Source organism: Belonocnema kinseyi, chromosome 5 (genome assembly GCF_010883055.1).
Source record: "Belonocnema kinseyi isolate 2016_QV_RU_SX_M_011 chromosome 5, B_treatae_v1, whole genome shotgun sequence".
In the NCBI taxonomy this organism is placed as follows: domain Eukaryota; kingdom Metazoa; phylum Arthropoda; class Insecta; order Hymenoptera; family Cynipidae; genus Belonocnema; species Belonocnema kinseyi.
Window position 1 is genome coordinate 145,470,077 of NC_046661.1, and position 18,321 is coordinate 145,488,397.

Sequence of the window (18,321 nt, forward strand, 5' to 3'; positions counted from 1 at the left end):
AGAAAACTGATGAAAACTGATCTTTGAATTTTCAACTATTTAAAATTTAATGAAAATGAAAAAATCAATTTTTAACTTTTAAAATGACAGAATATTCAATTTCTAACTGTTGAAAATTGAACAAAACTGAACTTTTAACTGTTAAAATTGATAATTGATTTTTCAAACTGTTAAAAATGGAAAAAATTGAATTATCAACTGCTAAAAATTTTTAATTAAATTTTCAACTTTATAAATAAAAGAAAATTGAATTTTCAACAATTTAAAATTGAAAAAATTTAAAATGGAATTTTGAAACTGTTAAAAATTGAAGAAAATTGAATTTTCAACTCTTGTAAATTAAAGAAAATTAGACTTTCAACTTTAGAAATGAGAGAAAATTAGACTTTCAAATGTAGAAAACTGATGAAAACTGATCTTTGAATTTTCAACTATTTAAAATTTAATGAAAATGAAAAAATCAATTTTTAACTTTTAAAATGACAGAATATTCAATTTTTAACTATTGAAAATTGAACAAAACTGAACTTTTAACTGTTAAAATTGATAATTGATTTTTCAAACTGTTAAAAATGGAAAAAATTGAATTTTCAACTCTTGAAAATTGGGGAAAATTGCAAATTAAATTTTTGAATTTAGAAAGTAAAGAAAATTAAACTTTTAAAGTGTTGCAAATTGAAGAAAATTGATAATTGCGTTTTCAACTATTAAAAATAGAAGAAAATTAAATTTTCAACTGCTAAAAATTTCAACTTTATAAATGAAAGAAAATTGAATTTTCAATTGAAAATTGAAATTATAATTGATATTAAAATTTTGAATCGTTGAAAACTGAATTAGAATTTTCAGCAGATGAAACTGAAATTTTTGAAACTGTAAGAAAATTAAATTTTTAACTGTTGAAACTTGAAGAAAATGAATAATAGAATTTTCGAAAGGTAAAAATTTAATAATTGGAAATTTAAGAAAATTAAATACTTTCATAGAATTTTTAAGAAATGAAAATTCAATCGTTGAAACTTTAAAATGAAAGAAAATGGGATTTTTCAACCTTGCAGAAAATTGACAATAGAATTTTCAGCACATGAAAGCAACAGAAATAAACTTCCGAAAAACAGGTAAATATGTAAAAAAAACGTCTTCACCTGAATTCATGTTTACTTATGCACCAAGATTCGATATTTCGCAAAATTTTTTTATACAGACGGCAAACTTTTTGCGAATGTGATATCAGCGGCGATGGAAGCTGCGCCATTTCGCCGAGCAATGGGAAATCCCTTATTAAACTTTTCTCCAATTAATTGAAGAGAATTATGTAAAACATGAATTTTCCAAACCACTCCACAACCGCGAACAAAGTACTTCATAGATTGACATACTAATGCCAAGAGAGCAGCCCTGTGCATCTGAAAACAAAATGGCGATCCCTTAGTGTCCCAAGCTGGTTAGTTCCTAATATCTTCAGCGCGGCGCTAGTTGCCCCATCACTCCCTGTTTTTGCATTGTAAGCAATTGGAGTAGACCACTTTATTTTTCTTTTTTAATAAATAAAATTTTATTTTCGTTAAAAAAATATTGAAATGAAAAGAATGTTACTCATTTCATATGTCAAAACAATTTTCCAAACGATGCACATAAATGCTAATGGAAAACATGAATTAAAACGTCACCCAGTAAACTTGGTAAAGTGGAATATTAGATTTTCTTTTTTATATCTGAAAAAACAGTAAATAATATTTATATCAATAAAATATGTAAATAGCTTTGTGAATAAAATTTTAATCGTATACAAGTTCAAACTTAATATTTGAGGGTTCAGCGAGTACTTACGCTATTGAATATAATGAGAAAAATGTAATTGAAATTGAATTAAATTTTTATTTAAGAACATATAACATAAAAATATGTAAAGGAAATCAAAAATAGTTTATTCAATAATTCAAATTGTTGCAAAAAAAACTCTTTCTCAGAGGAACAAATATAAATTATAATTTTATAAAACGTCCAAGATGTAAATATAATTAATGTTTTAACATCTTTGTTTTAAATACTTAAAAGGTTATAATGATAAAAGGGATCAATTAAAGAAATTTCTTATTTTATTTTTCACTGATTATTAAATAAAATGGTTTCAAATTTTAATTTAGTTGAATTCAATAAGAAATACATTATATCTATTATATATTTATAAGCGAGAGTATTCACATGGTAAGTTTAAACTTAGTACTATTCAAATTTATCTCCAGGATTTTTTTACATTCCATGAATTTGTTTTCGACAATAAACTTCGAGAATCCTATTTTACTTTTCATTCAAATTCATATCTAAGATATATTACACTTTGCCAGGATTATTGTACGATCATATAAATCATATTTTGTTTTTACTATTCATAAAAAATTTTTCGAAAAGTTTTTTAAATGTTAAATGAGTAACATTGTTTTAATTTTAAGAATTTTTTTGCATTGAAATAACATTTTGTTAACTAAAACATTTAAAAAGTGATTTAGTCCCATTGCTTTCTATGTAAAAACAGGGAGTGATGGAAAAACTAGCGCTGCGCTGGAGATATTAGGAACTAATCAACTTGGGACATTTGCGGGGTCAAGTTAAAATCTGAAATATGGAGAGATGCACAGGGCTGCAAGAGAGCTAATTTCCAAACAGCACCTTGAACGGAATTTTAAAGAAGTATTAGATAATTCAAGATGTGACGTCAGCTCGGAAAATGTCTGCACGCTGAGGTTTAATGCTCATGTAATAAAACCATTTCCACGGAACAAATTTTTTTTAATAACTTGTAAAAAAATCTATTTTTTACCTTGAGTGCATTTGGATATTATTTTCTGTTTTGAAAAACCTGTTTAAAAACCTTATAAAATCGGTATCAACAAAATATTGATCTTATTATTTAATTAAATGGCTTTAAAAAAAAATAAACCATAATATTCCAATATACTTATAATAAAAAATCATTTTTTGCCAAGTTATTAAAACATTACGTTTCATCGCATGCAATTGGTGTTATTGTTTGGCATAAACTAATGGGTCAAATGAGAACAAACTTTATTTGTGTAATATCTTCGTACGCATATATAGGAAAAATGAGTTCTTATGCACCCGGAGAGAATTTAGGTAAAGCAGTCCCTCTAGTTGGGAGAGTCGCTGCACTTCGGTTTGGTATGGCGTCCGCTTCAGATTTGGGGTCCTGGCTACCCCGAACTTACCGAGATCAGCCGCTCTGAAATATGCGTGCTATATTTTCCTAAGTTGCGCAAGCGCAGAATTGTGCTGAAAGCGCCGCGTGTGCAGAACGGCTCGACTACACTGTTGATCAATCGGTTCGGCTTGTTCGGGGTAATGGTTCTAAGGTACTATATTAGACGGGAATATGCAAGCTACCATTTTGGTTGCCCGCCAAATTCACAATTGCTAACTTGTTATCGAATTATATAAATACATTTACATGATATCGATTATTTATTTTAAATTATACTAAAGCATTGTTATTAAAACATAAATTATAATTAAAATTACATGTGACATAATATATGAAATATTTAAATTAGACTGTATGATTTTTAACCCATACATTTGCCAAAAATAGTTCTTGCAAAAATTATGATTGTAAACGAAATTTCACTCATTTTACAAATAGGCGTGCGCTAAAATTATAATCATATGACTTATTTTATAATATGCCTTTTTTATTTCCGTAGATTAACGTGCGTCGCTCTGTAGAAAAATGGGTTCCTAACCTTACTTTCTTCTGGATTTCATTTCGCTTTAATATATCAAAAAAATGCTTATAGGCAATTTAATTATATATAAACATTTTCTTCAGACACCATATATTTGAATTATATTGTTATAGTCATAAATATGAGTAATTACTTTGCATAATCTTGAATTTGTATTCGGTTTCCATTTATCGCGTCTACAAGTTATTATTCACTCTGAGAGTCTTTCTCTTCGTCCTAGTGGAAAACGGTAAAGTTTAAATCTATCCTCGCTTCTATTTTTACAAAACGGAACACTGCAGCAAACCATTTTTCTTATATTCTAAACTTAATTTGAATTAAACTATATGGCATGCTTGATGCACCGTTTCCCGCGAACTGTCCAGGAACCAAAATGGCGGTTGCATATTCCTATCTAATATAGCATCCTAATGGTTCTCCCGAATCAGTGGAGCTGTTCTATTAAATGGAAGTGGCGGTGTCCACCGTGTGATTGGCGCGACAGCTGTACGTGTTGGGTGAGCGGCTCTACCAAACTTCTCTCCCTGCAGATATTAACAAAATAGGGTTGAATCGGATTTAAAAAAAATGCATTTAAGTCCATTCTTTCCCATCAGCTCTCAACGAATTTTTCCCGACAAAGCATTCCGATAACGATATATAAGACGATTTATAATTTATAACGATTTCAATTATTTCACCGATTATTCCCCAATTTCAACAAATCGTTTAAATGACAGAGTAGGCCGACATCAACTTAGGTCAATTAATTTTACCCATTAAGTTCCCATCTAGGTTCTCGACCAATCAGATTTGCAATAGACCAACAATGTAACTAGAAATGAATTCTTATTGGAAATGATTTTAAAGATGTATTTTAATTTTTGCATAAAAGTGTTTTTATTATTCCTTCTTGGCTTAAAATAAATATTTTGGTGAAAATCAGTTTCTTTCGTCAAAAACTGATTAACAGAAAATTTAAGTTTCTATTTTGAGTTAGAAATTTGCCTCTTTTAGTTTAAAAATGAACCAATGGGTAAAAATTCGCCTCTTTTAGTTCAAAATTAATTTTGATAATTAATACTAAATCTTTTTGGGTCGAAAAATAATTTTTCGGTTGAAAATAGATCTTTTTAGTTGAAAATTCAACTGTGAGTTTGAAAATTTCCTTTTTTTATAAAATTATTATTCTTATTTCTAAATTAATTTATTTTGGTTAAAAATTAATTTCTCAGATAAAAATTGAACTAACTTGTTAAAAATTCGTTTTTGGTTTAAAATGTATTTTTAAGTTGAAAATTCATTATTTTTGTTTGGAAAAAGTATTTTGTTTGGAACTTTTTAACTTTTTACTGAAAATTCATCATTTTTGGTTCAAAGTTATAATTATTTGTTAAAAAGTATTTTCAATTCAATTTATTCTCTCTCATGTATGCCCTGGTGGGTTTTTACATATACAATATAAATATACAGTAGTATAATATAATAAGCCATTTATAGAAATTATGTGACTCAGAATATTCTAATTTTTGCAAAAACATAGCATTTCCGCGCTTATTTTGTATTTCTAGTTTTAATTCTAATTCTGCATCACAATTTATAATTTGATTTCTTATTATTAATTAATCTTCACTATCGCTGAGCTCTTCTAGTCCTATCTGTCGATTTCTATTTACAATTTCTTTTGCACATTTTTCGAAGTCTCTTGCATATCCGCAGAGCTCTGAGCTCGGTTCTTTTTTCAGAACTTTTGTTAATTTCTGACTAATTTCCATTTCCTGGTTTTCATTTAACCATTTATCAACCCCTCTGACCAAATCCTCACTGATTAATCTCCTTGCGTTTTTACATACCCAAATGTGGCCAAGATTTTCCTCTGACGTTCCGTACAACCTACATAATGTATTTTCATAACCTTTATTTCCTGCTTTACCCACATTTCCGCATCTTAACCTCGTCTATTGTTCCTTACATTTACTGTTTATCCTATTCAAGTCCCAATATTCCTCCCTTTGGAATCCTTCTTTATACGTCTTATATAATGCACAGTAGTTTGACCTATCTATCTTTCCCCAATCTATTTGAATTTCAAGTTCTACTTTTTTTAAAACACCTCGCTCTAGATTATTTTCAATTTTACTTTCATTTCCTTGGTTTCTCATTAGCTGTAACGTCTGTCCCTCTCCCACTTCATGCATTGCTCTTTTCAACACTTCTCCCCACTTCGATGGCATATTATTCGCAATACCTCGCAATTCTGCCATTAGACGTACCTTAGGTAGTCTGTCATCTCCCATGCTTAAAATTACTAACACATATTTACTTGCCCTTCTTCTTGCCTCTATTTCCAAATTTCCTCTACCTGCTTCCATTTTCCAAATATAATTTGGAGTGTTCCTATCTAATCCCATAATCTACCTTGTATTCTTTCCATTACTTCCTTTCTTTCCCATCCCCATAGCTCTACCCCATACAGTAACCCTGTCTTAGCCAAAATGTCTAACAAGTAAAGTCTTCTTCCTAGATTATTTATGTTAGCTCTTTTCATCACTCCCCATGCTGCATTAATTGCCTTTTGAGCTTTTCCTGCCAAAGTGTTTAGATGTTTGTTAAAGGTCCCTCCCGTAGAGAACCAGAAGCCTGAATACTTGTATCAATCTACCACCTTTAATTTCTTTCCATATTTTTTCCATTATTCACCCTCCTTTATTTTTCCCCTCTTACGAAATACCATTATTTTTGTCTTGTTAACATTCATTGAAAGCTTATTTTTATTGCTATATTTTTCTAAAGTTTTGAGCATTTCCTTTAAACCTTCTGGGAAGTCAGCTACTAAACTTAAATCATCTGCACATTTTAGTGCAAATACTTTCGTGTTTCCTATCGCTGTGCCTCCTTCCTTCTTTCTAATCCATTTATCCTCCATGTCTTCAGTAAAAATGTTGAAGAGTGTTGGGCTTAATGGGCTACCCTGTCTTACCCCTCGCTCCGTTCTAAAACTCTCTGTAATTCCCTCCTCTGTCAGAACTTCATTTTGCGTCTCCCTGTACATATTTTTAATCATTGTCAACATTCTACCCTTTATCCCAGTTTTTTCTAGTTTCTGCATTAAAATGTTCCTATCTACTTAGTCGAAAGCTTTTTTGAAGTCCACAAAGGCCACGTATAGCTTACCACCTTCTCTTTTTAACTTATTATTTATTATAGAATTCAATTCAAATGTATGGTCTCTGGCAGGCCATCCCTTTCTGAAACCTGCCTGACTTTCTTTATATAGACCTTTTTTCTCTAACCACCCTCTGATTCTTTCATCTGGAATTTTGGCTAGAACTTTGTACCCTGTATCTAATAGTGATATTCCTCTATAATTACCTCTGTCCTCTTCATCCCCTCCCTTGAAAATAGGAACAATTCTCGCATTCTCCCATCCTTTTCCTATAAACCCTTCCCTCCACATTCCATTAATACATCTATGCACATCTTGAAATCAGGATCTCGGTAAGCCTTGTATGAATTCTATAGTTACTCCATCCTCCCCAGGAGCTTTCCCTTTCTTAATTCCCCTCGCACAGTTCGCTACTTTCTCAAAACTTATTTCTCTATTCAATTCTACTTCCTGTTCCATGCCTTCTTCGTTCCCCCTAGTAAAATTGCATTCGCTTCTAGGTTCTATTGGGTCCTGCGTATTATTAATTTCTACCGAATTGCTGTCGTGAACTACCTTTTTTTCGTTTACTTTCGAGTCGTCGTTTTTTTCGGCCTCTAGTAACTTCTGAAAATAAATTTTCAACTTGCCTTTTTTTTATCTTACCGCCCCTTCTTCTTTTCCGAGGTCTAAAATTGCCTAACTGCTCTCCAAAACTCACTCATGCTCTTACTTTCTGCTACCTTTTTCCATTTTTCCTCCCTCTTTTCTCGTTTTTTCTGTGCATATAACTGTTTTATTTTCGCTCCTTCTCTATTTAATATTTATTTATCCTCGTCTCTCTTTGTCTTCAGAAATTTTTTTAAAAACCCCCAAACTTTCCGTTTTTGTATTTTGATATCATCTTCATAATAATCCCTATTATTTCTTTTTGTGCCCAATCTAGTATTTGTCTTTTTTTTCTTATCATATCTACCTTTTCAGCCGCATTTTTTATGTTTAGTACTATTCCTTCCCATCTATCCGCCCAACCTGTACCTTCGGCAGGTTCCTCCCATAGATTTTTCATGGCCTTTTCAAAATCTTTAAACTTTCTCAGATCCCATACTAATTTTGTTTCCTCCTCGTAAACTTTGTTTGCTTCTACAAGACGTTTTCTTCTTGATTCCTACCTCAATATTCAATTTGAAAGTTACCGGTAAATGATCTGATTCGATTCTTGGTTCTACTTTTATTTCTTTAACCATCCTGCTCTCTTTGTGAACCATGATCTTCACATAAAGTGAGCAATTTCTTTCCTTCTGCATTTAAATGCGAGTCTTCCGAAAATTTTACATTGTAATATTCCTGCTCTGATTCATTTTCTTCCAAATCTACTCTACCTTGCTCATGACTTATTCTTGCGTTCCAATCTCCTACTAATATTATATTTTCCCTTTTGTTTATAATATTCTCTATAATTAACTTTAGACTACTTATCACTTTTGAAACTCCGACATTATAAACTGTTACAATATTTACCCATTGGTTATCGTCTTTTATATTGTCGCCTTTGATAATTAGGCCGTATTCCCACTCACTTACTTGTAAACCCTGACATAAATTATTGTTTATTCTCACTAATTGTCCCCCTTTCGCCCTGCCTTTTTTATTTTCTCTCACCGCCGACTTCGCATTCCACGAAAAATTGTTGTCCAATTTAGCAAACACTGATTCTTCTCTTTTTCGTTCCAGCCATGTCTATTGTAGAACTATGATGTCGAATTTTTCTAACAATTCCCAGGTGTGCCATACCTTCGATATTCCCGCGATCTTCCAAACTAGTCCTCATACTCCTTAGGACCCTACTGAAAGAAATCTCTGAGTTTTCTTTAGCGAAATAGCCTGGTCCATTTGAGTCTATTAACAAAGTCGATTTGAAACAAAATAGTCTCGGAGATAATTTGAGAGATTTGGATCCTTTTCAAGATCCTTTTAGTGGTCCTTTTAAGAGTGGTGCGACGGTAATATAATATTCCTTTTGTAGATTCCGAATTATTATGTTTTAAGATGTTAACTATGAAATTTAAAAAAATCTACTTCTACATTTTAATCCGAAAGCTTAACAAAGGACCCTTGAGTGTCGGCTACTATATTGAGATAGCCTCTCTGCTTGTTATTTATGATCGTATTCTTATTTCAATTTCGGAAAGGATAATTTAAAGCCTTTAGACCATTTAAACGAGCTTCCTGGACCCTTAAAAATATCTACCTGAGTGCCTACGGAGAATTTCTCTGAGCTTCTTTGACCTAAAGAATTTTTAGTATATACTCAAAGATTCTTTTCGGTAGGGTAGTTTTTCCTCCGAAATGTAGTTCTCCGAAAGTGATTCCCCTCCTTCACTCCTTCTGTTTCACTCTAGTAGTATTTTTGGTTTTTTATCTGCCATTTCATGTAACTCATACTTGCTACCTCATTATTTTTTCTCGCCTCTTTCACCTGATTTTGTATCCAGCTCTGGATTTCCTTTTCTCGATCTGTCAAGTCACCTATGATGATTTGACTACCTTTGAATATATTCTTTCTCTCCATCAGTCTTCTTTTTGTTTTCCAGGAATCTAATCTCACTAGTATTCCGTCACTAATCACTCTCACAGCTATGATTTTTATTTCAACTCCTCTTCTCTCTCGAATTAGACTCTGAATTTCTCTGGGCAGATTTCTCACAACTGCTTCAAAAACCCCTGACTATAATTGAGTTTTTCTTGAGATTTCTCTCCTCTAATTCCCTTAAAAGCTCCTCTCTGTCAAGTGTTTTTGGTACAGTGTTACTTTCATCTGAATTAAATCTGTCCAATTCTTCAAAGCCGGCGAACCAGTTGTTTACCTCTTGAAGTTCGATCCTCTCATTGTTCGATTCATATCTTATTTGTAGCCCTTCATTACTGCAAGTAATGTCAACTTGTGGCTCCTCATCCTCACTGCCGACATTTGATCCAGTGAGCTCTATATTACTTTTTCTGTTGATTAGTGACACGTTAGTCTAACAAATTAGAAGAACTTGCTGCTCTGCCAATTTCTCGCTGAGAATTTTTATTTTGTCTCCTAAAGTCTGTTTCTCCTTAATCCAGTTTTTCTCTTTCTTGTGGGCTTCCTCGATGAACGTAGCTGCAACATTCCATCTCGCATCTTTTATATTTTCCTCCTCTATAAGTTTCTTTAAAGCACTGACTTCTTTCGACATTTTTTCCAGTTCTAATTTTACTTTAATGTCCCACTAGTTATTCAAAATGTCGTTTACAAGGACTGTAAAATCAATTTTTTCACTCACTTCTATTTCATTATTCTGATCTAAATCCGGATTCGTGGAGAATTGTTGTTCGATCTTCTTATCATAATTTTTCTTCTTCACCGGGTTCTCCGGTGTACTCAAAAAATTCCTCATCTTGTACACTCTTCTTAGATTCTGTTTTTAATTTAATTGCATTAGTCGGTCTGCCAGGGCCGCTTCTAATTTTCTTTTCTCGGTCGTCTACTTCTCTGGCTTCAGCTGTTTCGTTTGCCTCTCCGTCTGTCGTGTACCCATCTCGCTCGGTCTCTCTCTCCTCTCCACCGGTTGACTTTTTCTCATTCATAACCTCACTTTTTGGCTCTATGGCCTAACTTCGAACTCTCTACTGAAAAATAAGGGCATTAAGTCTGCACCTCATTCTCACAGTATCTTAGGACTCTAAAGTACACTAATATATCACTCCAAAAGCTTTATTGTCTTCAAAGACCAGAAAAATTCACAACAAAAAACAGCCCGACTCGGTAACGCGTTTATTCTCATCGACGCCCAAAGGGCGTGTCTACCAAATAGTTAAAAAGTAATTTCTTTAGCCGAAAATGCATTACTTAAGTTAAAAAAATCATCTCTGTGGCTGAAAATTCAACTATTCTATTTAAATTTTTGCTTTTTTTCAATGTTTCTTATTGATTTGAAAATTCAATATTTTTGTTCGAAATTGAAGTATTTCATTGAAAATTCCATTTTTGTATCGGGAAATTTAACAATTCTGCTGAAGTCGTTTTATTTTAGTAAAAAAACTTACCTTTTTTGGTTGGAACTTTAAATATTTAGTTGAAAATGTATTTATTTTGTTGAAAATTTGTCTTTCCAGTAGAAACTTCATCTTATTGTTTGAAAACTCATCTTTTTGGTTCACAATAGTGTTATGTTTGTAAAATTCCGAACTACCCTACCGAAAAGAATCTTTGAGTATATACTAAAAATTCTTTAGGTCAAAGAAGCTCAGAGAAATTATCCGCAGGCACTCAGGTAGATATTTTTAAAGGTCCAGGTAGCTCGTTTAAATGGTCTGAAGGCTTTAAAATATCCTTTCAGAAATTGAAATAAGAGTACGATCACAAATAACAAGCAGAGAGGCTGAAATTAAAATATCAGTGCGATCATAAATAACAAGCAGAGAGGCTATCTCAATAGAGTAGCCGATACTCAAGAGTCCTTTGTTAAGCTTTCGGATTAAAATTTAGAAGTAGATTTTTTTAAATTTCATAGTTAACAGCCTAAAACATAATAATTCGGAATCTACGGGTTGCGATGACTTCAGATATCTAACTTTTTTTTATGCTTTGATCAAAACTCGAAACTCAGATTTTTCCATATTAAAAAAAACTCGGAGGTTAGTCGCTTCTCAGTGCTGTAACTTGTAAATGCGTAAACATAAATGGCTGAAGTTTTGACAGGCGTCATTTAAAGGATCAAGCTCGACGAAAATGGTTCACATTAGTGAATACTAATGCCATCTCTTAGAATTCTCAGGTACTTATCAGACTACCTAGTAACTCTGCCCCTAAATCTGTTAAACTATCTCCGAGACTATTTTGTTTCAAATCGACTCTGTCTATAGACTCAAATGGGCCAGGCTATTTCGCTAAAGAAAACTCAGAGATTTCTTTCGGTAGAGCCCAAGAAAAAGTGACCAGTAATTTTGATGTTAATTTTTTTGTCTGCTGGTCTGGAATCAATATCTTTTTAATATTCATTTTTAAAATTGTGAAAAAAATGCTCTTTAGCTCCGCTGAGATTCGAGCTCAGGTCTTTAAGATTTCCGGGTTTCGGATCCCAGCGGAGCTAGAGAGCATTGTTTTATAATTTTGAAAATCAATTTTAACAAAAATATTGATTCTAGACCAGTAGAAAAAAAAACTAACCTGGTCAAAAACTTTAACATCAAAATAGAAGTGACCAGTAATTAAAATATTAAGTTTTTTCCTTTCAAAAAAAATAACTAACACTCTGACACTTTTTTACGAATGAACTATAAAATTTGATCAATAATTTGTATAAAAAAGCTATTTTTCATATATTAGGATTTTCGCATAACTCGGGCCCGAACAGATCGCGCACTCTGGTGAGTGAAAATATGTAATTAAGTCAAGCAATGTACGTGCCCACCCCTGATGTCTATGGATATAATGGCGGCGTCATTCTTTCATCTACAAAATGCGATTGTTGTCTTTATTTTATTGTAGTTACATTTGGTGAACCCTTTAAATTCATCGATTCATTTTCAGGTATTTTTGAAATGTTCTTCGGCTCTTACAACCAATCATTTTCCAGTAAAGAGAATCTTCCAATAAGAAATATTTGTTTACAAAACAGTGTCCCAAAATCGTTATTGACTCGAACAAAACATCAAAACGTCAAGTACAAATTTCAAAAATGCTTCTACTTGTTCTCTCTTCATTCGTCAATTTTTTATTTTCTTATTTTTTTTTCGAAATTACAGTAGAATTCCATTTTTCAGATATACCTCGGGAATAAGTTAATATTTATCAAAAATCAAAATGATGCCAACAATGCCACCCGATAATCATCAAATTTCGCTGAAAGTTATCGAAGCTGTGAAACAACACCCGGTGCTTTATATTTCCGAAGTCAAAAGCAGTGTCATCAAATTGCAGGAATTTCGACAAAAAGTTTGGAAAAGGATTTCAGATGAATTGGGACTTGATTGTAAGTTCAACACCGATCATAAAGTTTAATTAGAAAGAATTTCAGGAGACGGGGAATGCCAGAAAGAATTATTATCAACAGGAAAACCAATTATTGGAATTCATAAAATTTAAAGTAAAAAAGAACAGATACATTTTCAACTCTGTTGTTTAATTTTCAATTTAAAAGATTAATTTTCCTACAAAAAAGGAGAATTTTCAACAAAATAGTTAAATTTTTAGTGAATTATAAAAAAAAATTAATTTTGAGTTAAGAAATATTAATTTGATAACAAACAGTAACATTTTTTAAGAATATACCTTAATTTTCAACTAAAGAGATGAGATTCTAACAAAATACTTGAGTTTAAAAAAAAAAGAATTTAATTTTCTACTAAAAAATATAAGTTTCCTATCAGAAAAGGAGTATAAAATTTTTTTTTGTGAAAAATGTAATTTTTAATTAAAAAACTAATTTTTAACAAAAAAAGAAAAGAAATTTCTACCAAAATATTGATGATTTTTTCGAAAAAAATTTAATTTTCAACCTAAGCGATGAATTTCCAACAAAATAAATGAATTTTCAATTCAATTGTTTAATTTTCAACCAAAAAGTATTTAATTTGGAGTAAAAAAATATTAATTTTACAATAAACTGTTGCATCTGTCAAGAAAATAAGCTAATTTTTAGCTAAATGGATGAGTTTCTAACAAAATATTTGAATTCTTATGATGAGTTTTCAATTAAAATTATAAATTTTTTACCCCAAAAATTAATGTTTAACAAAGTAGTTCGACATTAGTCAATTAGTTGAATTTTAAACAAAAAATATTTTAATTTTGAATAAAAAAACATTAATTTTATAACAAACAGTAGCAAAAATAAAAATAATGCTCAAATTTTCAACTAAAAAAGATGAATTTTCCATCAGAAATGGAGTAGTCAAATTTTTGGTTAAAAAAGTATTTTAAATTAAAAAACTAATTTTCAATAAAAAAGAAAATAAATCTGTACCAAAATTTTTAGATGAGTTTTCCGAAAAAATTAAATTTTCAATAAAATAAATGAATTTTCAATATAGAAGATTAATTTTCTACCAAAAAAGGTGAATTTTCAAGAAAATAGTTAAATTTTTAGTGAAGGAGATGAATTATCAACTAAAATTATACATTTTTTATCATATAAATTAATTTTCAACAAAGTTCAAATTTATAGTATTAGTTGAATTTAAAAAAAAAAATTTTAATTTTGAGTAAAGAAATATTAATTTTATAACAAACAGTAGCATTTGAAGAAAAAATAATCAATACTTACATTTTCAACTAAAGCGATGAATTTTCAAGTCAATTGTTTAATTTTCAATCGAAAAGATGAATTTTCAATATTGAAGATTAATTTTATTACAAAAACGGCCATTTTTTAACAAAATGAATTTAAAATTTTGAATTTTAAATCAAAAATATTTTTATTTTGAGTAAAGAAATATTACTTTTATAATAAACAGTAGAATTAAAAAAGAGCAATACGTAATTTTTCAACTAAAGATATGAATTCCTAATAAAATACTTGAGTTTTCAACCAAATAATTGAATTTTCAATTAAAAAATATAAATCTCCCATCAAAAAAAGATTATTTAAATCTTTTGTAAACAAAAAATCAAATTTTCAACCAAAACTATCAATTTTTAACTAAAAATACAATATTTCAATTTGAAATTAATAAGATTAATGAAAAAATAATAATTTAAACACAACAGTTCAATTTTCAACCGACGAGAAGAATTTTCAAATTATTTGCGAATCAAAAACAGGTACTATCAGATTAATTTCCAATTAAACAGTTGCTTTTTTTAACAACAAAAGTTGCAATCTTTATCAAAAGATACATGAATTTCCAAGAAAATAAATAAATTTTCAACAAATTAGATAAATTTAAAAAAAAATACATGAACTTTCTACTAAGTAGATAAATTTTAAACCAAAAACAGTTGAATGCGACAAAAAAGATGAATTTTCAACAAAAGATTTAAATTTTTAATCCAAAAATATAGAATTTCAACAAAAAAATGTCCGTTTTCTACCAAATTGGTGATTTTTCAAGCAAAACAGACTATTTTTCAAAAAAAAAAAAAACATTTGTCAACTAAAATGATTAATCTTAAAGTTAAATTTTATTAAAAAAAATTAATTTTCAATTAAAAAAAAAACATTAAATTTCTACCAAAGAATACAAATATTGTCAGAAAAAAATTAAATTTTCAACGAAAGAGATGAATTTCCAACCAAACAGTTGAATTTTCAAGAAAAGTATTGGATTTTTAACTAAAAATTGAATAGTTAAATTTGCAGTTAATAAAATTTATGTTAAAAAAAAGCAAGAATTTTAACCAAATCGATACGTTTTCAACCAATTAGATGAATTTTTAACTTAACTGAAGAATCTTAAAAAAAAATTTTAACTAAGTACGTCAACTTTTAAAAAAGTATTTGAGTTTTCAATCAAAAGACTCATAATTTGAAATAAAAATTTGTTTAATTTAACAAACAAAAAAAAAAGTATTGTCAACGAAAATACATGATTTCTCAGCCAAAAAATTGGAATATTCTATCTAAAAGCTTGACATTTTTAACAAAATAGTTAAATTTTCAATCAAGGAGATAAATTTGCAATTAAAAATATGAATCTTCAAGCACAAAAATTCTACAAAAACAGGTATGTACTAGAAAAAAAATTAATTTGCAAACAAAAAGTTGTATTTTTGACGAAAAAATAATGATATTTCTACCAAATGATAGATAAATTGTTTACTAAATAGTTAAATCTTTAACTAAAAAATATAAATTTCGTACCAGAAATGGAACAGTTACATTTTTTGTCAAAAAAAATTTAATTAGAAAACGAATTTTGAAGTAAATAGAAAAATTGTAATTTTTAAACAAAAAAAAATTTAATTTAAAAAAAAAGGATTTTTGAACCAAATGGTTGAATCTTCAACTAAAATTATTACTTTTCAAGCAAACTGTTGCATTTTTAACCAAAAGAGATTAAATTTATACCAAAAGAGATGAATTTTCAATCATTTTTATCTAATTTTTATTTTTATTACAAATTTTATTCAAACTTTTTAATTTTCACACAAAAAGGACGAAATTTATACCAAAAAAATCGAACTTTCAATGAAAAAGTTTATTTTCTACTAAATTCTAAAATTTTCAAGCCAAAAAATTGTGTTTCTTCTAGAAAAGACAAGTTCTCAACCAATATATCAATTTTCAACCAAATACTTGCATTTTCTATCAAATTATTTAATTTTCATGCCAAAAAGGCAAATTTTTTACAAAACAGTTTAATTTTGATTCAGAAAATGTGAATTTTTAACTGAAAAAGATTAATTTTTAACCAGAGGGCTGCATTTTTAACAAATAAAAAAATGAAATTTCTACAGAAAGAGATGCATTTTCAAATCAAAAAGAATAAGTGTTAATTGAAATAGTTGAAATTTTATTTTTTAAATTTTGTAGTCAAAAAAGAAACAAAATATCAATTAAATTTTCTGTCAACCAAAAAATTTAATTTTCAACCAAAACAAATGAATTTTTTAACCAGGCACTTGCATTTCTAACTTAAAAAATTGTTTAGTCAATAAATGAAAAAAATGTCCAACAAATTGTTGAATCAATAAACAAAAAAGACGAATTTTAAACAAAAAATTTGACGTTTTTAACAAAATTGTTGAATTTTGAACAAAATAATTCTTTTTTTCAACCAAATAGTTCAATTTTCTAAAAAATTCGACCAAATTTTTCAACCCGAAACTGTGAATTTTCAACAAAATGTTTAATTTTTAACCGTTCTTGAATTATCAAACACAAAAGACGAATTTTAAACACAAAAGTTGAACTTTTAAAAAATTTTGAATGTAAAAATCAAAACTTTCAACAAAAGGGTTAATTTTTAATCGAAACAGATTATATTTTAACTATACAATTACATTTTTTTACTAAAAAATTGTTATTTAAGAATGGAACAAAATTGAAATCAAGTTTTTGAATTATCAAGCCAAATCGATGATTTTTTCAACAAAGCAGTTGAATTTTAAACCAAGAAATTGGAATTTTCAAACAAATTGTTGATTTTTGAAGAAAATAATTTTATTTTTAACCAAATACTTAAATTTTGTACTAAATTTTCGAATCCGAAAATGTGTATTTTTAACCAAGGGGTTTATTGTTGAATTATCATTCCAAAAAGTTTAATTTTTAATAAAACAGTTCAATTTTCAACCAAGAAATTTAACTTTTTAACAAAATTGTTGAATTCTGAATAAAATAATTTAATTTTCAACCAAATAGTTCAATTTTTTATAAAATTATACCAAATTTTATACCATTATTGAATTATCAAACCAAAAAGGCCAATTTTCAATAAAAAAGGTGAATTTTTGACCTAGAAATTTGACTTTAACAAAAAATTTTAATTTTGAACAAATTAATTCTTTTTTCAACCAAAAAGTTAAATTTTCTTTCAATTTCTATCAAACTTTTCTAACCGAAAATGTTTGTTTTTAATAAAGAAGTTAATTTTCAACCGAAACAGTTTAATTTTTAACGAGAAAGTTGCATTGTCAACCCAAAAATTTCCGATTGAAGGATGAAACAAAATTTTAATGAAATTCTTGAATTATCAAACCAAAAAGAGGAATTTTCAATAAAACAATTGAATTTCTAACCCAAAAAATTTGACTTTTTTTACAAAATTGTTGAATTTTGAATGAATTCAATTTTCAACCAAATAACAAAATTTTCAAATAAAAAAATGAATTTTTAACGACAAATTTAATAATATACTTATCAACCAAGCAATTTGACTTTTTAACAAAATTGTTGAATTCTGAAGAAAATAATTTAATTTTCAATCAAATAATTCAATTTTTTTATCAAATTATACCAATTTATACCAAATTTTTCATCCTCAAAATGCGAATTTTCAACAATAAATTAATTTTCAAACTAAACAGCCAACCAAAATTGCGGCGCAAATATCCCACAGCCTGATTTAAAATAAAATACAGATTTTGACAGATTTCGAAAAAAAATTAAGGATCTTTTCAAAAATTTTGAAAAAACATTTCCTAGGAAAATTGGAAATTATTTTATATTTTTATAATCTAATTTGAAGAGAGTATTAAAAAAAATGTATAACGATTTAAAAAATTTCCGAAAATGAATGTGGAAAATTTTAAGAAAATTTTTTTAATTTGGCAGAATTAAAAAAAAATTAATTTGAAAAAATGTAAAAAAGCATTAGATGTTTCAAGATTTTAAAATAAAATTTCGAAGCATTTTAAAGCGTTTTAAACTATTTAAAATAAAAATAATTTAACTTTTAATTCGAATAAGGAGTTTTCAATTTTTTACACATTAATAGTTGGAACTGGAATTTATCCAGAATAAT

The 18,321-nt window shown here is 28.6% G+C and overlaps 2 protein-coding genes across 4 annotated transcripts in view; one reads left to right on the forward strand and one right to left on the reverse strand.

Annotated features, from left to right (window-relative positions):
- Nucleotides 1-1,358, reverse strand: part of LOC117172523 (NADH dehydrogenase [ubiquinone] 1 beta subcomplex subunit 9) — a 5,774-nt gene extending 4,416 nt beyond the window's left edge. The window contains exon 1 of the mRNA XM_033360546.1: nucleotides 1,146-1,358. Within this exon, the coding sequence (XP_033216437.1) occupies nucleotides 1,146-1,255 (110 nt within the window). The 5' untranslated portion in view covers nucleotides 1,256-1,358. The remainder of the gene's footprint in view (nucleotides 1-1,145) is intronic.
- LOC117172522 overlaps nucleotides 1-18,321 on the forward strand; it is a 42,650-nt gene that overhangs the window by 11,033 nt on the left and 13,296 nt on the right. The window contains exons 1-2 of one of the 3 annotated variants that reach the window (XM_033360542.1): nucleotides 12,350-12,445; nucleotides 12,679-12,887. In XM_033360542.1, the coding sequence (XP_033216433.1) occupies nucleotides 12,719-12,887 (169 nt within the window). In that variant the 5' untranslated portion in view covers nucleotides 12,350-12,445; nucleotides 12,679-12,718. Of the gene's footprint in view, nucleotides 1-12,349; nucleotides 12,579-12,678; nucleotides 12,888-18,321 lie in introns of those variants that run through there. The other 2 variants (XM_033360543.1, XM_033360545.1) reach the window with 2 other exon arrangements.